Source organism: Phascolarctos cinereus, unplaced genomic scaffold, assembly GCF_003287225.1.
Source record: "Phascolarctos cinereus isolate Bilbo 61053 unplaced genomic scaffold, phaCin_HiC Scaffold_4;HRSCAF=312, whole genome shotgun sequence".
NCBI lineage: Eukaryota > Metazoa > Chordata > Mammalia > Diprotodontia > Phascolarctidae > Phascolarctos > Phascolarctos cinereus.
This window is the reverse complement of record NW_027555847.1, coordinates 262,875,708-262,902,490: the sequence shown is the minus strand read 5'-3', so window position 1 is coordinate 262,902,490 and position 26,783 is coordinate 262,875,708. Positions and strand designations below refer to the sequence as shown.

Sequence of the window (26,783 nt, the reverse complement as noted above, 5' to 3'; positions counted from 1 at the left end):
GGACCAAAATAAATCTTTATTAATAACATAAAAAATCTGTAAGAAGCATGATTACTTCTGCTGTTTGATTTAAAGAAAAAAAGACTCCGGGATTTATTTAAAATTTAATTTTAAAATTAATTTAAAATTAAAAATCAATTTAAAATTTAAAAAATCTTACTAACAATAGTTGTGGCTTAGAGAAAGCTTTTTCAAAAATATTTTCATGGATGTCTTTTGTTTTTATGCCATCTTCATTTTTTAGTATATTCCTACCCCATACCCTACCTAGTGAGCCATTCCTGGAGTGAGCCACATCTAACGACGATTAAAAAAGAAAAAGACAAAAGACAGTTTATTAAGACCAACCAGTATGTCAATTGATTTGAGCAGAACAGGTAATGTTTCACACTGACTGTCTCCTACCTTTATAGAGAAGAGATTTTCTTGGGATATGACATTGCGTAGGACATTGCACACTAGGGCTGAAGGAAAAAAGTAAAGTTGTGTGTTTCTATCATAAACATGAATTTCTTTTTCACGTTTCTTTTCCATACGTATTTAAATTTCTTAATGAGTTGCTGTGAGTCGACTAGATGGTGAAGTGGATACAGTGATAGACTGGAATCAGGAACATTTGAATTTTAAAGGGTTTTAAATTGTAGGATAACAATACTAACAATTTTCTAGAGAGTAGATTGAACCTGAGGTCACTTTTATTAAGTAGCCAGTAACCAACCAATAAGCATCTATCAAGCTTCTACTATGAGCCAGGTGGGTCAGCTAGGTGGCATGGTAGATAGAGGTGCTGGGCCTGAAGCCAGGAAGACGTGTCTTCTTGAGCTAAATCTGGCCTCAGATACTTGCTAACTGTGTGACCCTAGGCAAGTCACTCAATGCTGTTTGCCTCAGTTTCCTCATCTGCAAAATGAGCTGGAGAAGGAAATGGCAAACTACTCCAGTATCTTTGCCAAAAAAAAAACCCCCAAAACTAAATGGGGTCATGAAGAGTCGGACACTACTGAAATGACTGAATAACAATAACGTACCTGATATTGTGCTAGGCACTGGGTATACAAAAAAACTAAATCAAACCAAACCCAATGAAACGGCCCCCTCAAGAAACTTACATTCTTTTGGGGGGAGGGAGATCACATGTACACATAAAAACATATCCAAAATATATGCCATATAAATGCAAGGCAGTTTCAGAGAGGAGGCATTAGTATCTGGGGGAGAAGGGATCAGTAAAGACTTCATATAGAAGGTGGTGTTTGAACTGCAAGTTGAAGGCAGTTAAGTCTTCTAAGAAGTAAAGGGATGGGGACAGGTAGGTGGCGCAGTGGATAGAGCACCAGCCCTGGAGTCAGGAGGACCTGAGTTCAAATGTGATCTCAGACACATAATACTCACTAGCTGTGTGACTCTGGGCAAGTCATTTAACCCCAGTTCACACACACACACACACACACACACACACACACACACACACACACACACACAAAGTAGAGGGGATGTATTCTAGGCATGGATATGGATACGGTCTCCATGTCTGTGCAAAGACACAGACACTGTAGAGGAAATTTTGTGTGTAAAGAAAAACAAGACGGCAGCTTGGCTGAATTTTAGAGTGCGTGGGATTTGAGAATAGGCTAGAGATGCAAATGAGAGCCAGCCTGTGAAGGAAACAAAACTTTGTCATTTAACATAATCTTTTTGGCCAAGCTCTACATAAGCTAGAGCACTGATTCTTGATGAGGTTTGAATTTACTGTCACTAAGTTAAACATTATGAAATGTTCTCCTCTTTCCATATCTACAGATGAAAGAGGAAAAACATGATAAAAGGAGAAAATCACACCACTTGGACCTATTTTGTTTTGGAGGGATTTTCTAAATATCCAAAGTTAGAGATGGTCTTCTTTGCATTTAGTCTGGTAATGTACCTGATCACGCTTCTTGGAAACAGTACTCTTATTGTAATTAGTGTCCTGGATTTTCACCTTCACACCCCCATGTACTTCTTCCTAGGGAACCTTTCCTTCATGGACATCTGCTATACATCCTCCTCTATTCCCACTTTGCTAGTGAACTTATTGGCCACAGAAAAAACGATCATCTTTTCGGGGTGTGTTCTGCAAATGTATCTCTCTCTTGCCATGGGATCCACAGAGTGTGTCCTGTTGGCCGTGATGGCGTATGACCGGTACGTGGCCATCTGTAACCCCTTGCGATACTCTATTGTCATGAACCAAAGGGTCTGTGTGCAGATGGCAGCTGGGTCGTGGATAACAGGTTGCCTCACAGCACTCTTAGAAACAAGCTCAGCTCTACGGGGGCCTCTATGTGGGAATGTGATTGATCATTTCACTTGCGAAATTCTTGCCATGCTGAAACTGGCCTGCAGCAGTTCCTTGCTCATTGATGTGGTCATGCTAGTGGTCAGTGTGCTTCTCCTTCCCATTCCCATGCTCTTAATTTGTATTTCCTATTTTTTCATCCTTTCTACTATCTGGAGAATTAACTCCGCTGAGGGAAGAAACAAAGCTTTTTCTACCTGTGGAGCCCACCTGACTGTGGTGATTTTGTACTATGGGGCTGCCCTATCCATGTACCTCAAGCCCTCATCAGCAAGCTCGCAAGAAACAGACAAAGTCATCTCCTTACTTTATGGGGTTCTGACCCCCATGCTGAATCCCGTTATCTATAGTCTGAGGAATAAGGAGGTCAAAGAGGCTGCAAAAAAGCTACTGAGGAGAAAGTCTCCTTTTGTCAGAAAAATGAAAGGTTCTGTTTGGGGTAGGATCTCTTCACACCAGCTGGAGTAGATCACCCTAATATAGCTGCTCTTAGGAATAGCAGAGAAAGTCATTTAACACTTCAAACTCTGCCTTTTATCATTTATTCTATGAGCTAATGACAAAAGAGGTCAGTATTACAATATAAATGATATATATTGTACCCAGAGGCAGTATACTGTCATAGAATAAAATGCTGGATCTGGGATTGGGATCTCTGGTTTGAATCAGATGCTTGCTAGCTGTGCAATCATGGGTGAGTCCCTTAGCCTTTTTGGGTCTCAGTTGTCTGTAAAATGAGGGTAATGATATTCATGCTACCTATCTCACAGGGTTGTTGTGAGGAAAAACTTTGTAAGATCCCAAATGCTATAAAAATGTGAATTATTAATAAGGAGATGGAATATTTGCTTAAATACAGAATAGCGAATTCTAGTGCAAATGTGTCAGTGTCTCCTTTTCTGATTGTTTTTCTTTGTTTCATGGATATAAGCAGTAATATTCACTATGATGGCTTTGTGTCTTCCATTCCATGGCTCTCCTCCATTTAGAAAATACTTACTGCTCAAAATTCACTGCCTGTAGGATGTCTTTCCCAATGAATCCAAGTAAAATTCATACTCTTTCTGCCTGACATTCAAGGCCCCCTATAATTTGCCACCATACTCCCTTATCTCATTCTCAGTGACTTTATCAGTTCCCAGGAGTTCAATTATGATCTCTAGACAACTCCCAGATCTAGATATCTAGCCCCAGTCTCTCTCCTAACCTTTAATCCTGCATTACCATCTGCTTATTAGACATTTCAAAATGGATGTCTGCAGGTCTTTCACACTCAGTATGTCCAAAACAGAATGCAGTAGCTTTCCTCCCAAACCCACGCCTTTTCTAGACTTCCTTATTACTGTCAAGGGCACCGTTGCCTTTTTGGTTGGCAAATTTGGTGTCATCCTTGACTCCTCACTCACTCACCCCAGTCATTCATGCAATGCCAAGTCTTGTTTCTGCCTCCACAACACCTCTCACATTTGAGCCCATCTCTCTCTTCATATGGCTACCATCCTAGTGCAGGCCATCATCGCTTTTTGCCTGGACTATGGAAATACCTACCTAAATGGTATCTCTCCCCATTCCAATCTATTCTCCCAACAGCTTGCCAAAGTGATTTTCCTAAAGCATAAATCCAATCATGTCACTTCTTTGCTTAGAAAACTCTAGTGACTCCCTATTACCTTGAGGATAAACTTTTCTGTTTATGATTTAAAGCTCTTTCCAGCCTGGCCCCATCCTACTTTTCCATCCCCCTTAAATAGTACTCTTCTCCCACCTCCTCCACCCACTCCATAGTACTGCCACTGTACTGGCCTTCTTGTTATTCTTCAAGTGGAACATTCCATGTCTCATCTCCATGCTTGCATACTAGCATTTGAAATGTCCCACATTTTTGGAATTTTCTCCTTCCTCACCTCTTCATCTAGTAATTACTAGTTTCCTTTAAGACTCAGCTCAAAGGCCACCTTCTACATAAGACTTTTCTCAGTCTCCTCAGCTGCTAGTGCCTGCCACACTAAGGCTTCCTTGTATTTGCTTTGTGGTTGTTTTGTATAGATGTGTCCCCATTAACTTCCTCGGAGGCAGGGAATGTTTTCGTTTGTCTTTGTATATCTAGTGATTAGCACAATATCTGACATAAGATAGATGCTTAATAAATGTATTTTGATTGGTTATTACTCTCCTCCATGTACTCTTTGCTTTGGTCAAATTAGAGTGCTCTTTGCCCTGCAAAATTAACATGTGCTTGCCTTCCTTGCCTTTGTGCATATCATTCTCTATGCCTAGAATTTCTTCCCTCCCCAACTTTGTCTATTGAATTCCTGCCTTCTTCACAGAATCTTCCCTGATCCAACTTCCCACTCACTCTACACTTCTTATGCCTCCAGTGTTTAGAAATGGCTGTGTCCCTGGACCTCACAAAGCACTTCGTTTAGCACCTCTCTAAGTCAACAATAGGCAGCACTTATTAAGGGTCCACTATGTGCTAAACTCTGAGGAGACAAAGCTGAATTCCAGCTCTGCTACTTTGGGTAACCTGAGGCAATTTACTTAACTTCATTTACTGACTTGGGTTGGGGGGACTATATTCCTCCAATTAAATAATATGGAACAAATAAGAGCACTTACAATAAATAGAAAAGCAGACAAACCCTATGTGAGTTCTTAAAGAAGGAAAGAAAATAACCACAAAAATCAGGTTTAGTGCAAAGACTCCAACTACTACAGTAAAGACACAAACCACTTGGAAAACTGGAAAGCACCCTAATAGTAATTAGGGTTTTTTTTTAAATTTAATTTTATGTCTTTCATGGTTACATTTTTAAGTTCTGAGCTATGTCCCTCATTCCCTACCCCACAATAGAGAAGGGCACCATTTGACACAGATGTATATGTGTGTGTGTGTGTGTGTATCATACTACGCATACTTCTATTGGTCAGTTTTTTCTCTGGAGGTAGATAGCATCTTCCTTCATAGGTCCTTTGTAATTGATTTGAATATTTATAATACTCAGAATAGCTTAGTTGTTCACAATTATTCCTTTGAACTATATTGCTACTGTATACAACCTTCTCTTGGTTCTGCTCATTTCGCTCTTCGTTATTTTATGCAAGTCTTTCCATGTTTTCCTAAAATCAACCAGTTCATCATTTCTTACAGTACAGTAGTATTCCATCATAATCATATATCACAGCTTATTCAGCCATTCCCCAATTGATGGGCATCCCTTCAATTTCCAGTTCTTTGCCACCACAAAGAGAGCTGTTATAAATATTTTAGAACATATAGATTCTTTTCCTTTTTCCTTGATCATCTTGTAAAACAGACCTAATAATGGTATTGCTTGGTTAAAGAGCACACCCAGTTTTATAACTCTTTGGGCATAATTCCAGGTTGTTCTCCAAAGTGGTTGGATCAGTTCACAGTTCCACTAACTATCAGTGTTCTGATTTTTCCACATCACCTCTAGCATTTGTCATTTCCCCCTTCTATCATTTTAGCAAATCTAGTAGGTGTGTGGTGATGTCTCAAAGTTGTTTTAATTTTCATTTCTCTAATCAATAATGATTTAGAGCATTTTTCATATGACTATATAACTTCGATTTCTTCATCCAAAAATTGCCTGTTCATATGCTTTGACCATTATCAATTGGGGAATGACTCATATTCTTACAAATTTGACAAAGTTCTCTATATATTTGAGATATGAGACCTTTATCTGAGAAACTGTCTACAAAATTCCCCCCGCCCCGATTTTCTGCTTTCCCTCTAGTTTTGGCTAGTAATTAGGTATTGACCAACATTCACATTACCTACCAAGATAAACTCTATAAAGATATATGACTTGGTTATAAAAACTCACATCATCAACCACTTAGAGGCACAAAGAAGAAAGTATCTCACTGTGGGTAGGCAAAGAGTTCATAACCAAGTAAGTAATAGAAACAATCATGGAAGATAAAACTAAAAACATTTTGCATACATGAAACCAATGCAGTTAAAATTAGAAAGGAAACAGTGAACTAAGGGGAAAAAACTTAAATTAAATTTCTCTAATTAAGTTCTCTTATCCAAGATATACAAGGAACTGATTTAAATGGATAAGAACAAGAGCCATTTTCCAAATCATAAATGGTCAAATCATATGAGCGGGCAGTTTTCAAAGGAAGAAACTCAAGCTATCCATAATCATATATAAAAATCTCTAAATCACTAATAATATTCAAGCAGCTGTAAGGTTCTACCTCATACCAATAAGACTGGCAAAAATGACCAAAAAAAAAAGGGAACTGACAATTATTGGAGTTGCCCCAGGAAAACAGACACACTATGATGAAGCTGTGAATTGGAAAGCAGTATGGAACAATGTTCACAAAACCACTGAACTACCACTGGGTCAAAGAGATGAAAGTACTGCCACTTCTACCCCAAAGATATCAAAGAAGAGGAAAGGAATCATATATATACAAAAGTATTTCTAGCAGCAGTTTTTGTGTAACTAAAAGGGTACCCATCAAATTTGAAATGGCTGAGCTAATGGTATATTAATACGATGGAGTACTATTGTGTCATATATAGATAAAAGGGTGACTTCAGAGAACCTTGAGAAAACTTGCATATGAACTAATATAGAATGATGGGAGTAGAACTAGCAAAACGATTTATACAATAACATTGTGTAGAAAAACATCAGTGATCAACCATGATTCCGTAGAACCAGTGATGAAGCAAGTTACACACCTTCTGACAGAGAAGTATGGACTCAGTGTAAAATGAGACATATATTCAGACATGAATGATGTGGGAATTTATTTTGCTTGACTATACATATTAGTTACAAAGGTTTTGTTTGTCTTATTTTCAGTTGAATGAGTGGGAGAGAAAAGCAACTTGGGAATTGAGACAGTAGGAGAGAGAAGGAAATTAAGGCTGGGAAACTGGACCGCCTCTCCCCGTTGTGTATAGACCCTTAACTAAGGACCTAGGTTATGCTGACCAGAAACACAGTCAGACCCAAAGATTGATGCAAGGAATTCTCTCACAATTACACATCTCAAGCGACCCATATATCTTATCTGAAAACTGTTCCCATACTGATCAATCAGTTATTGTTTCCATGTTCTTTTGATTATTTATAGACAGCTGGGAGAAGTGGACACCTCTTTTTCTGAATTCAGGAAATTGCACCTATTTGTTCTCCCCTCCCAACTTAGAGAGTCTCTAATCTCTCATCCCACTAGAAATCAGATTATCTAATGTTGTATCTAGGTTATTTCCTTTTAATTATTTTGCCTTATTTGATTAATTGTTTTTAATGTATAAAAAAGTCTGTCTCCCCCTGTATTTGGGGTTCAGGCCTAAACTGAGGAAGGTCTGGTCCCAGTTTGTCAGGTAAATATCATGCATTGCTTAATAAATCCATGTGCTTAGAAGAATTAGTAATACTCAGAAGCTTAGTCATTTCATCTTTCACCTTATACACTAGCCAACAAGAAAAAACAAAACCAAAAAACGGGTCATTGAAGTATCTTTTAAAATGCACCAAAGAGAACGGAAGGAAGAACAGAAAGAATCACAGATGAGCAGGACAGCTTTTAAAGTTATATGCTTAATTTATAGTGTATATTTTAAAAGAATAGTAAGCTATACCTAATAGAGACGGACAGTTTCATATATAATCCTCTTTTTCTATTATACAATGTACATGGAAATGGTTGTTTTATTTGATAAATTCAGAGTAAAATTTTTTTTTAAGTTTAGAACTTACCCATTACATGTTTTCCTTTCTTATGAACATCTATGTTATTTTAAAATGCCATGTTTACGTATATTTGATGTGTGTATAATATATAATCTGTGTATATGCATATGTAATCATAAATATATTTGTGGAAATACACACATATATTTATATTTTAAAGATAAATGGAATTGTGATCTCTTTGATATGAGCAGCCCCTTCCCATTGCTATTCTCACTGAAAAAAACAAAAACAAAATCCTTGTTAACAAATATGCAGAGACAAGCAAAATCATCCCACATTGTATGTGTATGAAAATGTATGTCTTATTCTGCAACTTGGGTCCATCACCTCTCTGTCAAGAGGCTGGTAGAATGCTTGGTTATGCTCTGGAATCATGGCCTTTGGAGACTCTGGTCAACATAATAACCAATCACAATTTTAGAGAACTCATAATGAAGTGTGATAGAAAGGTTATGGGCTCATGCAGATTGAGGCATAGATATATTTACATATTTATAACATATACTTACATATGATATACACACATATATGACATAACCAATGTGGGAATTTGTTTTGCTCGGTTATACATATTTGTAATTGGTTTGGCTTTTTGGGTGTTTTTGCTTTCTCAATGAGGGGAGGAAGAAGTAGTGGGAGGAAGAGAATATAGCCCTGAAAATAAAATTGAATTTGAAAAAAATTAAAAATTTTTTAAAATTAAAAAAAATCAGAGGCCTCAAACTAATGTTATTTAAGGAGTCTGATTCCCAGAAGAGCAAAGAATGAGTGAATAAACACTGTCATATATTTACTATGTACCAGGCACTGTGCTAAGCTATGGGGTATGCAAATATAAGAGAAACAGTTCCTGCCCTCGAGAAACTTACAATCACTTAAAAAAAAAAAAAGAAATTTACAATCAAATAGGAGAAGACAACACATACAGGATAATTGAGGCTAGGAAAAAAGGAACTTTACTCTATTTTTTTTCCCTTGGCAATTGGGGTGAAGTGACTTGCCCAGGGTCACACAGCTAGTAAGTGTCAAGTAGTTGGTATGAGTTCAGATTTGAATTCAGGTCCTCCTGACTTCATGGCCAGTACACTATCCACTGCGCCACCTAGCTGCCCCTGAAAAAGAGAACTTTAATCTGAAGAGTCTTGGGATGGTGAATGGCTGTATATCATATACTCTTTCCAGAAGTAACGGTATTATTGATGTGTTTACTGTGCCCAGAGTAAGAGATAGGTGACTAGAACCAGATAGTAGATAAAACAAGAAACCTAATTTTAATTCATTCAGTTACCATTCAATTGGTTTGGGTTTAGCGTTACAAAGGTCAGTGGCTCAACTTCCCCCAAGAACTGATGGCCTGGATTCTGGAAGTTCAGGATAAGGAGGTCCCAGTGTGAAGGGTCTTGGAGGTGGAAAGAAGCAGGGCCGTGAAGGGAGGCAGAGGGCAAGTTGGCCTGGGTGTTTGACTTTGTAGCTGGAAAGAATGTGAAGGTGAGGTATGGAGACTGGGTTTAGAGAAAGGTGATAGATGTGGTTCCAAAAGCTAGATGGGTGAGAATATTTCTGAGGTTAGCTGTGAGAGAACCAGATAGACTAGGGAAGCCGATGCCCCTGCAAATCCATGTGATAGGGAATCCAGGCTTGACTTTCCAGTAAGAGAGTCTGTATTTTCTAGGAAGCGAAGCTTTCCCCAGTTCTTGAGAATTGAGACATGGAAGACACTGAAGTCAAGGACTTTGCTGGTTTAGGGGAAGGCAATCTCTGCTGCCTGTAATGGGAGCTGTTCCTCCATTTCATTGAGAGGTAAAAATTAGATGAAGGTGTTTACTGGTAGAATAAAATATAAACACCTGTGCCTGGAATTTGAGACTCTCAGCAGTCTGACCTTGATGTAAATTTATAGACATTTTATATTCTGCCCCATCTTTCTTCCCTCCTCTAGTCATTTCATGCACTCATTCATTTCTTGCTTTCCTGCATTCATTCAAGCCTTTCCCCCATGCCTGGGACTCTTGTCTCTACTCCTTGTCTCCCCTGTCTCTACTCCTTAACAATCCTCTTCTTTCAAGACTCAGCTTAGGTGTCTCCTCAATGAAACCTTTCCTAATGCTCCATTCTCCAATTTCTTTGCATTTATTTATTTATTGCTCGTGTACATTTTGTCTCTGTCCTCCTCTCTCCACAACTAGAATGTAAGCTCCTTCAAGGCAAGAGATATTTTCCTATCTTCCGCGCCCAGCTCAAGGCTTTATGCAATGGATTGCCCTTAGTAGTTGCTTAATAAATTCGTGTTCTGGTTCTAATTTTTACTATCTGTATAACTGGGGGTAAGTTAACCAAGCATCAGTTTGACATAGCCCATTCACATAATCTCAGACTTGTTCAGTTACTAAACTTCTGTCCATTTACACTTCTTTTACCCTACCCCCACTCCCATGCCCTCTTTTTATTTTCAAAGACTATTAATTAAACTTCAGGTATCTTATCCATCAGGTGTCTGTCGGCACTGTCCTCAGAGGCCAGTAGTAATGTAGGGGAAGATCTAAGAACCTAGAATCTCACAGCTTCAGGGCTTGGAACATCTCTGGAGCATGCCAGCCTCCACCCAGTCCCAGTACCCTCTTTTTCCATCCTAAAGGTGAGCTCAACCTGGACAAATCGCTCCTTCTACTAATATTCTATCAGCTCCTACATTTGAAGCAGCTAGGTGGTGTAGTGGATAGCGAGCGGGGCCTGGAGATAGACAATTTTGGTTGAAATCCATATACTTACTTATTCATATTCATATTCAGATACTTATTAGTTGTGTGACCCTGGATGAGTTGCTTAACTTCTGTCTTGCCTCAGTTTTCTCAACTGTAAAATAGAGATAATAATAGTACCTACCCCTCAGGGTTATTGTGAGGGTCAAGTAAATATTTATTGTTGTTCATTTGTTTTCAGTTGTGTCTGACTCTTCATGACCCCATTTCTTGGGAAAGATACTAGAGTGGTTTGTCATTTCCTTTTCCAGCTCATTTTGCAGATGAGGAAACCTGAGGCAAACAGGGTGAAGTGACTTACCTAGAGTTAGACAGCTAAATGTCTGAAGCTGGATTTGAACTCAGGAAGATGAAACTTCCCAACTCCAGGCCCACCACTCTATCCACTGAGCCACCTAACTGGATAAGCTGTATGCTTGTTCTCTTCTTCTTCACTTCCCCGGAGAGTCATATTCCTTATTAATCATACAGTTGCCCTCATCACAGCCTAGAGTCACTCACCACATCCCATTCTTAGATGGAGCAGCAAGGCATACTACAAAGCACACTGGATTTAGAGTGAGGAAACAAAGGTTCAGATTCCTTCTCAGATGCTTACTAGCTATATATTCATGGGCAAGTAAGTTAACTTTCCCAAGCCTCAGTCTTGCTCAACTGTAAAACATTTTTTATTTTAAATGTAAAGATACTTGTGTTACCTGTTTCACAGGGTCATTGCTAGAAAAGCTCTTTGCAAACCCTGAAGTGCTATAAAAATGTGTTATTGTTATTGCTATTCTCTGCATGTACTAAAAAAATTGCTCTGTGATCAACCACAGACCCTTAGAGTCCAGACCTCCCACTGCCATATTAAAACAATTACCATCAGTATTAAGAGAGTGTTTTGACTGTCTTTTATGGCTAAGGAAGTAAAGGAAAAATAAAAATGTGAGCTTTGAGATTTTTTTCTCTTTATGTGTACAGCTGTCTACCTTTCAAGTTTAATGTTCCCAGATTCTTATATTGTTTCCTTACCCATAAAATGGGGGCTATAATGCAACCCTCCTCAAAGGATTCTTGTGAGGAAAGCACTATATACATGAGAGGATCTTGGTCCCGTATATTCTCCCATCAGTATTCTATAGTCCCAAATGATGGAACATCAACATCTCAGAATATTCAAAATTTCAAGATTGCAAAGAAGAATGGAAAGATACATGGTGGTATAAGTAGATCAAAACCCATGATCAATGATGACTTATAAGAAGGTGTTTAAACAGATCATCAAGAACTTTATGATTGGTGAAGGATATAAGCTCATCATGCATTAAGAGTGAGAGATAATGTACATTGATACAATGTATATTATGTATTTGGATTTTTAAAATTATACATAGATCTTTTTTAAACTTGAAAAAAAGAGTGAGTGATAGTAGGTGGAAACCCAATTGCTGCACAAAATATTTTCAAAGAAAGCAAAAATGGGGAAGAATATTGGATAGATTGTCTTCAGAGGATTTAAGGGGAGATTTAAGGATAATAATCAGAAATTATGAGAATTGAATAGGATGAGTATTACAGAGGATGAAAGGGCTAGGATATGTAGGGAGTGCCCACACCAATGAGCTCACACATCCAAATATATATATATATATATATATATATATATATATATATACACATATATATATATATACATATATATATATATATACACACACACACACACACACACACACACATATTATTATTAATGACCCATTTTCAATGAAAGGCATAGTTTTTTTTTTACTCCTTGGGAACTCCTTGATGTTAGCAGAAACCATCAGAGACTGAATTTCCTCTCCTTCACAATATGATCCTGGGCCAGGGACCTTTTTCTGGATAATGTCTTAGTTCCTTCCCTTTCCATTTAGTTATTACTTTAAAGCAGAGACCATATCACTTTGGAGAAACTGCAAACACTCTCCATGAAACTTATTGAGAAGAAAAAAGTTGTAACTTTAGTTTTAACAAGCTCATCCCTTAAGATTAAAAAAAAAATTCACGTACCTATGGGATTGAGTCCCACTGCAACCTATTTGCACTTTCATGGCAGAGAGCAAAAGAAACTCTAACTTTTAATGATGCCCTATGAAACATGGCTTCCCAATGAAGAGTAAGTGTTAGAGACTGACTTTGTACTCCTGTGGGAGGAAGAGTAACAGAAGAGGAATCTGAGATAATGAAGAGAGAGAACTATGTCTTGATTTGGAGGCCTTTTGGGGACTCCCAAAGTCATAAGTTCGTATCTGAGTGAGCTTACTCACTTTATATGCCACAGGCATAATGACAGAATCCATAACTGCCTGACCCAAAGAAATATGTAGAGATATGATGACTATTAATGATAACATCTGAATTAGGTTTTGTAATTTTGGAAGAGAATACTATCCCCTCTATCACTTTTCTTTCTTTCTGCTCCTGAGTATCTTTGGAGAAAGTTGTGAAACCTTTCTGATTGAGTCCTTGGTCTTTAGTGCAGGTCAAAAAAAAATTTTTTTTTCATCCTTTGACTCTTGATCACACTCTAGACAGCAAATTTTGCTCCAAATTTGTTTCAAGGGACAGCTAGGTGGCACAGTAGATACAACTCTAGCTGTGGAGTCAGGAGGAACTGAGTTCAAATCTATCCTTAGACACTTAAAAAACTTACTAGCTGTGTGATCCTGGGCAAGTCACTTAACCCCAATTGCCTCACCAGAAAAAAAAAAAAAAGAAAAAAATGTGAGCAGCCAAATTTGTTCCAAAAATGTTTGTATCCTTTCTAAGGAAGTGAGCGCAACTGCATATTTAAGTTTAGTAGATGGCTTCACCTCCTGCTTTGCTGAGATCAATGTCACCTGGACCCCATTTGCCTTATTAGACTGTAGCCTATCATTAGCCATGTCCATAGAGAGTCCACATGTCCACAGAGACAGATTTTGAGGAGGGGAATGATCTACTAAATGGGCAGAATTCCCAAGAATCCCCAACTTTGAATGTCCCCTTTGGAATGAAGGGGACCTGGGGGAAGAAGCAGGAAGCTATTGTAGAAAGAAGACATAAGAAGGAAGCCATGTGGAGTAGGTGCCAAAGAGGAGACATTACAAGCTGCTAGGAATTGAGGCATCCAGAGCAGTGGGATGATTTGGGATATATTGCTGTATTCTGTTTTGCAGTGTAACAAGAGCCACCATCCCATGAAACATGTTCAGAGTTGTGCTTATGAGTTCCAGTGGACCATACTTAGGGACACTCTTCTGGCCATGTGTGACTTAGGGCTGAAAGGCTTGCACTTGAGGATGAAGAAGACTCCCCTTACTGTTTGCTGGCCAGGAGGTGCTAATGACTCAATATATATTTAAAAGAGGGTGTCCCCAACCTCAGAGCTCTCTTCCCTACTTGCAGTGAAGTATACCATGACTGTTTGGAGACAACATGAAAAGTGGAGAAGGGGTAGGGTGAGGAGAGGGATGACTTGCCTTATTCCTCATCCCAGCTACCATGCAGCCATGAGCACATCCATTTAAAGTATATATATGTTCCTTAGGAGAGGCTGAGCCTGGATTTGAAGTTATCATTTTTTTTTTTAAGAGAAAGGGAAGGGAACAAGCATTTATTTATTTATTTGCTTTTTGCTAGGTAATTGGGTTTAAGTGACTTGCCCAGGGTCACACAGCTAGTAAATGTTATATGTTGTGTGTCTGAGAACGGATTTGAACTCAGGTCCTCCTGACTCCAAGGCCAAGAGCTCTATCCACTGTGCCACCTAGCTGCCCCGAGGCTATCTTTTTGTGTTTTCTCTTCCCTGATCTTAGGTAAATGGGTATGTATTCAGAGATGGACATGGATGGCTTAGATAGCTTCCAGGCTTGGAAGTAAGCTTGTGAATTTGAGAGGTCCAGAGGTTCTGGGTCCTTTTGACCAGAGCTGACTTATGGCAAGGTGGGGAATGACCAACAAAGCTCTCGAAACTGACCATCAGGGGTCTAGACTAGACTGGGTTCTTTTTACAAGACATAAAATAAGAATTGTGTAGACAATGCAGAGCCAAGGTGAAATGTAGCATTCCTAATTAACACTTTTATAAATTCCTTTATGTTGTGATGATATTTAACTATCCCCCTTCCTAGAAAGTATAATAAATTATAATTATAAATTAAGTTATTGAATCCTATTAATAAATTTTACATATTTATTTTTACCTAATAAATATTTGTTTTCTCTCCTCAGCTCCCCCTACTCTTGGGGAAAAAGAAGAAAAGGGCAAAACAAAATATTTGTCAGAAATATATATATATATATATATGTATACACACATATACACATACATACATACACACACACATACACACACATGCACACACATATGTATTTAAAACAAATTCCTATACTGGCCATGTAAAAATTTATTTCTCATTCTGTATCTTAAATCTCACGCCTCTCAGGACAAGCAATAAGGCAAGGACAAAAAAAAAATGACAAGATGCATAATAGCTCCTCTTCGCCTAGAGCAGATGATACATTATTTTTTGGGGGTGGAGAGATGAGTAGCATTCTTCATCATCAGCTTTTTAGAATTGTGGTTAGTCATTGCATTGAGCAGAGGTCTTTCAAAATAATTTTTACAATGTTGTTATTATTGTACAGATGTTTCCCTGGTTCTGCTCACTTCACTCTTCATCAGCATCTGTAAGTCTTCCCAGGTTACTCTGAAACCATCCCTTAAGCCATTTCTTATGGTTCAATGTTTCATTAGATTCTTATGTAATATTGACTACCCTGGTCCCCACAGCTTGTAGGTCAGGTATGTTACATTTCACCCTTCCCCTAGGGTTCTTTAGTACCTTTAAGGGATTTGAGGTGTCTAGACTCTCTGCTAATAGTTCTAGCCCCTATCAATAGTGTTTCCCCAAGTTTAGAGGCATTTTATTTTTATGCAACATTTCATGTTTATGCGTAGGTCAAGACTTCTTCCCCAGAACTGCTCTGAATTTGTGACAAAACTGTATTATCCTTTATTATAATATATAATAAATATAGTATGTGGTATGTATATATACGTGTACATATATGTCTGCTTTTGGTATTTTGTCTTTAACTTGGGAGATCTGGATTTTGGCTACTGTATTCCTAAGTATTTTCATTTTGGGGTTTCAGGAGGTCATTTGTGGATTCTTTGCCTTCTGGTTCTAATAGATCAGGGCAGTTTTTTCTTATGATTTCTTGAAATATGGTACTCAGGTATTTTTGTTTGGCCACAGTTTCCAGGAAGTCTGACTATCCTTAAATTATCTCTCTATGACCTGTTTTCTAGGACAGTTGTTTTTTCTATCTCTTTTTAAAATCTTTTAACTTTGGATATTTTTTTTATTGTCTCATGGACAATTGAGTTCTGACTGCTCCACTCTATTTATCAGTTATTTTATTTGTGTAAAGTTTCCCACCTTCTCCTCTAAAATATTTATTCTCTTCTGAATTTCCCCATATAGCTTTTATTTTCATTCTAATTTCAATTGTTGTTTCTTTCTTCATTGCTTCCATCCCTTCTTGTTGTATATAACTGCATCTATGTCGTCCCTTAAAGCCAAGTCATTTTTTCCTCTGTGGCTTTACTAATATTTATTATAGAATTATTCTCTTTGTCTAGATTTACCTTTATGGTTCCCCTTAACCTATAGCATTTTTTCATTTTGTATGTTTTTGTTTTCTGTTTACTTTGATGTAGTCCCTTTTCCTCATAGGCTTCAGGACCATTTACCAAGGTTTGTGCTGAATTCTCTGGTGTAATCTTCCTTAGCCACTGTTGGTTTCTTGCTGTTCTTTTCATTTTGCAATTCTGGCTGGTGGTATTTATTTCTCTTCTATCTGGAATCTTCTCCTGTTCTTTAATGGGATAAGTTGGGAAAGATAGGTTTCTCTATACCTCCTTTTTCTAGTTGTTTTTTTTTTTAACAGAGTAAACCATCTATCCACAGCAGAACAGGAGAACAGCTGAGGTTATGAGCTTGACTATAGCTTCATTTTGTTTGGCAAGGTCAAAAACAGCTTTGGAACAAACTTCCCTTGTCTAGTAATCACTATAAAAACAGCAAATAGCTCAACATTTAACAGAAATAAAATTTTCAACTAAGGAAATGTTGCCTTACAATGGACATAAAAAGAATCATTTTTGCCTCTGTGACTTAACTGGTTCCCCAGTGGCTCTGGACATCAGTGAGGCAGGAGGCAGCTCACCCTGGTGTCACTGCAGAGGCTGGAAAGTGGATGGGCCTCCTGTCTTGTCCAGAGGTTGGGTAGTTAATTGGGTAGGGATGGTAAAGGAAGAGGAGTGAGTTAGGACCCTTGTTCTTACACTTACACTATGGTTTCAACAAATGATGCTGTACTTCCTGCTATGCCCCCAAATCTCTTGTCTTTGGCCCGTGATTAGGACATATAAGGGGTAGAATAGTCCCCACCCCTGGGAGCTGGTAGGGCTGACTCTCTCTCTTTCCCTCCGTAGTGTGGAGGACCTGCCCAGTATCATTTGGCTGGCTCCTGCCTGGGGAGATAGCTGAATGTGCTCACATATCACCCCTGAGTCAGAAACATGGGTCAGGGAGGAAGTTGCTTCTTTGGCATTGTGGGCCAGAACATTCAGTGGGAGAGGAGGTAGGATATAGTGGATCCCTGGTAGAAAGCTCAGGGGGGTGAACTGAGGCAGGGGTGGGTAGTACCCTTGTCTGAAGTCTCCACTGGTGTCCTGAATTAGCAAAAAAGAAGAGGTCCTGCTCCATGGTTGCTGAGGATGTTGCAGAAGCCCCTCTGGAGGGCGATCCTTGAGGCAGCAGGGGAGCTACGGTAGCTGGGCTGTTTGACAAGGCCCAGCAGGAATGGGCAGTAGTGGTACATGTTGGCATAACCGGGGTACATTTTAAATGGTTCTTTCTCCAAATATTCAGGTCCCACCATGCACTCTGGGTGCCCGAAGTCAGCATAGGGTCTGCTGAGAGACGCTGAGGTGGAGGCAGTAACCAGAGGCGGCAACAGGGTGGGCAGAAGTATGGGCATGAGCAGCAGCAGTGCCTGCCCGGGCCCGACTTGCGGCAGCCATCAAGGCCCTGGGAGCCCATCCCTACAACCCTTGTAGCCTGCCGCCTCCGCGGAGCCTCTCCCTATACCTCTTTACATTTTATACTGGTACTGGTTCTGGGTTTGGGTCTGGGTGATGGTGGTGGAAGGAGGGAGGTGGGATCACTGGATCTGTTATCTCACAGTCATGGTTAGGCATTGTTGGGTCATAGGGAGTTGGGAAGTAGGTGCCTGCAGGCTTGTGTCAAGGTAGTCTCCTAACTGTCTGGTGCTGGTGCTGGTGGGTCCTAGAAAGTGGGAAGGGAGAAGTATATGTCTGGAGGCAAGCATCAGGATCTGCCTCCTACCTAGGTCTGGGTCCAGGTAGTGCTGGGTGATGCTGGGTGGTAAAAAGGAAGTGAATGTTTACAAGCAAAAACAACCACAGCATGTATTTATTAATCACCTACTGTATATCTGGCAATGTGCTAGGCGTTAAGGATACAAGTACAAAGAATGAAAAAAATCCCTGGGTCAGAGTAAAAACTAATATTTAATAGTTTCACATTGACTTTCATTAATGATGTTAATTATTGGATTGTGAGCTACTTGAGGGTAGGAACTGTCTTTTGCCTTTCTATTTATCCCAGGTTTTTAGCACGGTGCCTGATACATTATAGACACTTAAAAAATGCTTATTGACTGACTGACTGACTGGTGGTCCATAGTTCTCTTTTATTCTGTTTTATTCTTGCTACATTTTGGGATTACAACAATAATTTGTCTTAGAGAGACATCTCCAAAAGTCTCGTGATGGAAAATGCTATCCACATCCAGAGAAGGAATTATGGAGTTTGAATGCAGATCTCAGCACACTATTTTCTGTTTCTTTTTCTTCTTCTTTTTGTTTTGTTTCTTCTTTCTTATGGTTCCTTCTATTGATTCTAATTCTTCTTTACAACGTGACTAATGTGAAAATATGTTTAATAGGAATGTATATGTAGAGCCTATCTCAGATTGCACGCCATTTTGGGAAGGGAGGCAGGGAGGGAGAGGGAGAAAATTTAAAATTCAAAATCTTGTGGAAGTGAATGTTAAAAACTAAAAATGAATTTAAAAAATAATAATTTGTCTTAGAGAAAAAAAAACCACAGCATTATCTATTTCTGTTCTGAAAACAGTTTATATTCTAAAGGAGTAATTTGTTCTATAAATGTGTAAGATGTAAGAATTATCCTTTCCAGAGAAACACCTGCCTCATGCACTAAGTGCACATATATAGCTATTCAAAGTGCAATCTCAACATATATCACCAGGTGGAACTCTGAGCACGAGTCATTTCACTTCCCTCTCACACTTGAGCTCACATAGACTAACTGCCTGGACTTCTGTGTAATCAGGAGGATCCTCTTCTCCTGTCTCACTGGCTCTGACATTTCTTCTTTAATCTAGGATGGATCTCAGCTTGAGACCTCAGCAGCTTCTCCCAAACACAGTATCCCTGTAGGATCTGAACTGATACAATCCCCATTTGGTTTGGGGAATGTCAGCCTGTGTCAGCAAGCCTACTACTTAGTGCTAGACAGATCCACTCATGACAGGGAAGAATCTCTGTCATCATTACATAGTGAAAAAAAATTCCTTTAACATACAATACTTTTCAACAGAACATTGTGCCCTACAACCATACCCCTTCTAATAGTGGCAGTCCCTGACAGGACACCTAGGTGTGCCTTTTGGTGCCTAACTCATCTGAGGTGAAAGTTCAGGTTCCCTCCTGGGTCCATGCCGCTAACCCTTTAGGCAACCTAAGATATGTCCTTCAAGTTACTTTCCTTGTGGATATTGGGGGATAGGAGGGAGAAAGTCTGTGTATGTATGTGTGTATATAGGTCTATAAACTCCCCAAGGGTAAGATCTTGTGTTTTCTTCTATATGCCTCCTTCCTGCTTCACTGGAAACTTGGACTCCACCCCTAGAACAAACCTTGGTTCTGAAAGGTATACCTTCACTTTATCTTGCTGGGAAATAAGTCTCCACCTCACTTCTTCATTACCTTCTCCAAATAATTTCTCTGTAGTTTCCCCTTTGCTTTTCTAGCTCCCTTTTACGTTTTCTCTCCCTTCCCCCTCACAAGAGAATGTTAGCTCTTAAAGAACAGAGAATTTTTTTGTTAACTTGTATCCTCAGATATTTAGCCTAGTGTATGGCACATAGCATTTAATAAATGTTGTACCATCTATCTATCTATTGATCTATCTGTCAAGCTGGAGGTAAAAAGATAATTGGGCCTTTAAAGGAGAAAATAAGATGATAGGATTTATAAACTTAGAGATTATCTAATCCTAACCCCTCATTTTAACATAGTGATTACCCCAAAGAGAAGTCAATAGACTAGTCAGTAGAAAGACAACCCAAAGAATAGTCAACGATTTGATACCAAATTGGAAAAAGGTTTCCCTTGTTGGATTCCAGGGATTTGCTCTTGGCCCTGTGCTTTTAAACATTATTATTAATGACTTGGACTATGTACTTGTCAAATCTGGAGATGACATAAAACTGGAATGTGTAGCTAACACACAGGTAACGAAGTTAAGATTCAAAAGGTTCACTTTAGCTGCTGATTGGAGCTGTGAATTAGCTCAACTGTTCTGGATATCAATAAAAGTAACTAAACTTGCCATACCCTTTGACCCAGACATCCCACTATCAGGTACTCACCTCAAGGAGGTCAAAGACAGAAATGAAGGTCAATAATACCAAAATATTAATAGCTGTACTCTTTGTGGTAGCAAAGTATTAGAAACAAAGTGATTGTCCTAATATTATTGTGCTGTAAAAAATGACAAATATTAAAAATTTGGAGAAATACGGAAATATTTGTGTGAACTCACGTATGGTGAAATAAACAGAATCAAAAGGACAATATTCACAATGACTGCAACAACGCTAATGACAAGATTACTTAAAGGAAGTGGAATTCTTCATAATTAGAAAAGCTTTCCTCCTAGTTCCTTACTTCAAATCTCCTAAGCAGCCTCTTCTCCTCTCTCCTTTGTTTTATTCTCGGACAAAGAAGTGGCCCTTCTCCTTGCCAACACCAACCCCTCTATTTTACCCTTGAGCTCATTTTCTCCTGGCTTCTCCAGGAGCTCTTCACAGTCATCTTTCCTCTCTTCCTAATTTTCAACCATTTCTTATCCATCATATCCTTCCCTGCTGCTTATAAATGTATCCAGATCACCCCAACTTTGAAAAAAACCCATTCATTTGACTCCATCATCTTCTGAAGTGATCATCCTATATTTATTCTTTCTTTTATAGCCCAACTCCTAGAAAAAAATTGTCTACACTTCCCCACATCTCATTTACTTCTCAGTATCTTGCACTCCCCACTATTCACCAGAAATTGCTCTCTCCAAGGTTATCAATCAACTCTTTATTGCTAAATCAGTCCTTATGATTCTTGGACTCCCTGCATCATTCCACACTACTCATTCCTAAATACTCTTTTCCCCTGGGTTTCAGCAACACTGCTCTTTTGTAGTTCTCTCCTTCCCTATTAAAACAATCTTTCTTTATCTCTTGCAAATTCATCATCATGGTCATGCCTCTATGTGGCCTCCACTCATTCAGGCCACAAGGTTTTATCTTAGGTCCTCTCCTCTTCCTTCTCTGCACATTCCTTCTCTGGATGATCTCATCAGCTTATGGGTGCAACTATCATCTCTCCACAGATTATTTCCACATCTACACACTAGCCCTTATCTTTCTCCTGAGCTCTTCAACTACCTACTTTATATCTCCACCTTGATGCCCTGGAGGCATTTTTTAGCACCTGGAGGTCACCCTACCTAAACTTGCAGGACAGCCACCCCAGGTTCATGGTTCTTTATGGATTCACAATCTCTCATCGAAATCTATAAGCCCTATCAATGTGTTTAATAGTCAGCCAGTAGGCAAGATTCATTCAAAGCAAAGACATTTAATGCAAAGACTCATGGCAGAGGTGATCTTGGTTATGATTCTGTTACACAGTGAAAAAAATTCCTTCAATAGGCAATTCTTATCAATAAAACATGCTGCCCTGCCACCATGCCCTTTCAGGAATAGTAACAGAAGTAGAAACAAAACATACAAGCATTAGGGAGAAAAGAAGAAGAGCGCACTAGGAAACACATGTAGCCAGGACAGGTACATGTAGGGCTGCACATATAGGAAACATATGTGGCCAGATGCAAGCATGTATGGAGGTGACATATGCTTCCAATGCTGCAGTCAATGAGCATTTATTAAGCATTTACTAGTACTAAGCAGTGTGCTAAGTGCTTGGGATAGAAAGGAAAAATCACAGTTCCTGCTCTGAGAGAGCTTATATTCTAATTGGAGAGCCACAATTAAACAACTAAATAGATACAAGATATTTCTCTCTTGCTCCATCTCTCTTGAACTTCTTTGACGACTCCCTTGTACATGGGTATGCAGCATTGGATAAGATTCAGAGGTTGCCCACTCAAACAAGAATCATACCTCTATCTACACATGCATCATATAGTATCACAGGGCTTCCCTTTAGGATAGGAGGTGAAGGAGGAGGAAGAGGAGGAGGAGGAGGAGGAGGAGGAGAGGTGCTGTTACAAAATAAGAAATAACACTTTTTTCTTAAGCTCTAGGTAGGCAGAACAGTGGGCCGAATCTAATCAAAAGAAAGCAAATACAGATAAATGTAAGGTTTTACACTATGGTTAAAAGAAATTTGCAAATATAAGTTGGGAGAGGCATAGTCAGATAGCAGTTCATTTGAAAAAGATCCAGAGGGTTTATTAAACTCACAATCAATGTGATTCCCCATTGGGATACAGAAGCCAAGAAGTCTAGTCATGAAATATTTATAAAGCATCTTTTAGGTGAAAGGTGAAAGACAATCCATATTCTCAGGGGGCTTATAATCTAATGGGGGAGAGAACATGCAAACAGCTATGTACAAACAAGATATGTGTTTGATAAATTGGAGATAATTAACAGAGGGAAGGCACTAGCCTTAAGGGGGACTAGGAAAGGCTTTTTGCAGAAGTTGGGATTTTAGGAGAGATTTGAAGAAAACTAACTTAATCATAGGCTTCTTTAAGAAAGGCATACTGGGGGGCAGCTAGGTGGCTCAGTGGATAGAGCACTGGCCCTGGATTCAGGAGGGCCTGAATTCAAACCCAGCCTCAGACACATAACATTTACTAGCTATGTGACCTTGGGCAAGTCACTTAACCCCATTGCCTAGCCCCCCCCCAAAAAAAAGTTGAAGAAAGGCGTACTGTATATTCCAGGACTAAGGACAGTCTATGAGACCATATAGGTATGAGGTAGAGGAATTTGGGTAAAAGGGGAAAGGAAGAGGAAGGTGGTGGAGTGGGCATTTGAGTCTGGGGGGGGTGATAGGACCAAAATTCAGCAGATTCTCAACCCCCACAACTAAATGTGGGTAAGGCAAAGACAATGAAGCCAGCCTTGATTGGCACAGGGGGTGGGGTCAAGAGTCAAGCTGGATTTTCCTTACAGCAGTTACTTAATGACCTCTGGCTATATTGATATAGCTTACTGGTCACGTAGGAATCCAGGCCCCTCTGACCTGGTGGATGTCTGAAGACCACAAGAGTTACTGTGTCATATTCTGCTGATCATATCTGTTCCCATGTGAAGATGGAGGAGGAGCATGTGTATAGGAGCTGTGTTCCCAGCTCCTTCTTGCATATCCTTGCTATTTTAGAAATAAGTAACCCTCCTTTTGTTAACTGTTCAGTGACTTATGAGTGCCTCATTTCATCCCAACATTAAACCTGAACAGGGAGTAGATCTCAAGTCTGAACCTAACAGGGGGGTTTCACCCACCTGAACGTTGTCCTGAAGGCTGACAGCTATCTCCTATGTGCTGATGTCCCCACAGCAGAACAAATAGAGGGTCTTGGAGCACAGAAGTGGTAAGGCCCCTTGAGGAGAAGAAGCTAAAAGTATCTTGCAGAGGCAGCAACAGCAGTCTATGTTTGAATCACTTGAATTTTGGGGAATTTCTTGTTCTAGAACCTCTAAAATGTATCATGCCCTTTGGCTCCTAGGATCTAACTAAAGGTTTTCCAACAAAGTCCTAGGCATTGCATGAGAACTTAAAATTCTCTCTGCCTTGATGTTACCCACAGTCCTGAGGGTTTTTGTGACCCACTCCATTATCCCCCACAACCCAGGCAGTCTTGGGAGAGGAGGAATTGATAGGACAATCAGGAGGTGAGAAAAATGACCCCATCCAAGGTGAATCCTTTTAAAAATGGTTTTATTTTAATAATTGTTATTCTAACAGTAATTTTATTAATTTTAATATTTATTTTAATTTTGTTTATTTTAATGATAATGAAAACAATGTTTATGCTAAACTTAACAAACATCAGATAAAATGGGTATTTCCACATCTATAAAATAACAGATAAAGAGGATTTGTATGACACTGTAGCTCTCTATTGTGTATCACTTGCTTGTCTTTTAAATATATAATAAATTCAACATGTCATTTTCAAATCTATCCTACTTGTCTGTGATTCTTTCTAGCCTTCCTTCTGTTCTCTTCTGTGCATTTAAAAAAAAAGATGCTTCAATGACCTCTTCTTCTTCTTCTTCTTCTCTTCTTCTTCTTCTTCTTCTTCTTCTTCTTCTTCTTCTTTCTCCTCCTCCTCTTCCTCTTCCTTCTCTTTCTTCTTCTCCTCCTCCTCTCTCTCTGTATCTTTCTCTGTCTCTATCTCTCTCTCTTTCCTTCTTTTTGCTACTCTGGTCCTACTTCTTCCTTCTCCCTTCTGACTCCCTTCCCATTAGAAAAAAAGGAAGGAAAAAAGTCCTTGTGATTAAAATGCATAGTCAAACAAAGCAAATTCCTACCTTGCCTATTTCCAGAAATGTATGTCTTGTTTTGTGTCTTGGAACCATCATCTTTCCCATTAGGTAGGTAGCATGCTTCATCATGGAATCATCTCTAAAATTATGGTTAGTCATTACACTAATCAGAGATCTTTAGACTTTCAAAGTTGTTTTTCTTTACAAAATTATTGTATTAGTGTTCTGGGTTCTGTTTACTTCGCTGTGCATCAGTTCATACAAAGCTTCTCATGTTTCTCTGAAGCCATCATTTTTGTCATTTCTTATGGTACAATAATATTTCATTACATTTGTATATCGTAATTTGTATAGCCATTCCCCTATTTGATGGGTACGTCCTTACTTAGATCTTTGCAATAATAGAAAAAAACTACTATAAATATTTTTCTGCATGTGGGTCTTTTTCCTCTCTCTTTAATCTCTTTGAAGTATAGGCCCAGTAGTGGGCTAGGAGGAAGGGTTTATATGCAATTTTGTGACTTTCTGGGCATGGTTCCAAATTACATTCCAGAACAGCTGGACCAATTCACAGCTCTATTAATAGTTACATTAGTTTTCCTGTTTTCCCATAGCCACTCTAACATTTTCTGTTTTTTTTTTCCCTTCATTTTCCTTTTTGGGTCACCTTTGTCAATCTGAGAGATATGAGGTGGAACCTCAGAATTTCTTTAATTTGCATTTCTCTCATTACTAGTTATCTGGAGCATTTTTATATGGTTATTGGTAGTTTGGACTTCCTCCTTTGAGAACTGCCTGTTCATAGCCCTTGATATTAATCTGTTGGGAAAGAGCGCCTTCAGATCATAACTCAAAAGTTTTCCAAACAGGACAAGTACTTCAAACCACATCAACTCAACCCAGTTCCTCAAGCTTCTCAAAATCCCCTGACTTCTGCTCCAGTTTATCCAAACTGCACAGGAGAGGTCACAGCACAGACACAACACCTCCCTGCCACTTGGTCCCCCCTTGTTTTAAGCCAGCCCTAACTTAGGCCAGTCTGATGGTTCAAGTTCAGGACTGCAATGAAATAAGACCATCTTACAGTTAACCAAAGGAAGTTTACATGAACAGGATATTAAGCAAGACAGTACTGATTCATTTGGTTACAGCCTCCTTGCCTCCACACTTCCAATTTTATTCTTCTCTAATTGATTTGCCATCTCACTACCTACATTATATATAGATTCTACATCCACAAAGAAGGGAAAGTAGTACTTGCTTATCTCTTATTTGGGGACAAATTTATTCATAATTTTACAGCCTTCAACTTCAATTTTTTATTGTTATCTTTTCCCATTTCTATTATTGTCATTGTGGATATTGTTTTCCTGGCTCTGGTTTCTCACTTTACTTTCATATATGTCTTCCCATGTTTCCTTGTGTTCATCATATCTTCTATTTCTTAAAACCCAGTAATTTGTTAAGCTATATTTCCCAATCAGTGGGCATCTAGGTTATTCTCAGTTCCTTGCTACTGTAAGAAGTACTCCTTTCTATACTAAGGTTTCTCCTTATACCCAGCAAATAGGCTAAGAGGGCAAAAAATAGCGTTGGAGAGGTTGATGAAAGATAAACACAAATCCCACTTTTGGTAGAGCTTTGAGATATTGTTGCCTTTCCCAGAAAGCAAGTTGGAATTATGCTAAGAAGGTGATTAAAGTATTCATTTTGGCTTAGAGAGCCAGCTACTATACATAAATCACAATGAGGTTAATGATCAAAAGAAAGGACCATATACACAAACATATTTGTAGTAGAACTTTATGTTTTCATCACATCTAGAATAGAAACCATTATAATTCAGTTCCTTGAGAATATATTCTTTTATATTCAACTGAATAAAGATTTCATCTTTGGAGTAACAATAGCTAAGTTAATGTTTACAGATTGTCTAAAAACCATGATTCTTAATACTCTCTACCCTCTTTCCCACCACATACCCACTGTCACTGCAGAAGAAGAAAG

At 38.9% G+C, this 26,783-nt stretch overlaps 1 protein-coding gene across 1 annotated transcript; it reads left to right on the top strand.

The window, feature by feature from the left end:
• Positions 1-1,816: 1,816 nt before the first annotated feature.
• Positions 1,817-2,806, top strand: LOC110220519 (olfactory receptor 2K2-like). Its single transcript, XM_021004557.2, has one exon. It carries the CDS (start codon positions 1,817-1,819, stop codon positions 2,804-2,806), a length of 990 nt encoding a protein of 329 aa, XP_020860216.1.
• Positions 2,807-26,783: the final 23,977 nt, after the last annotated feature.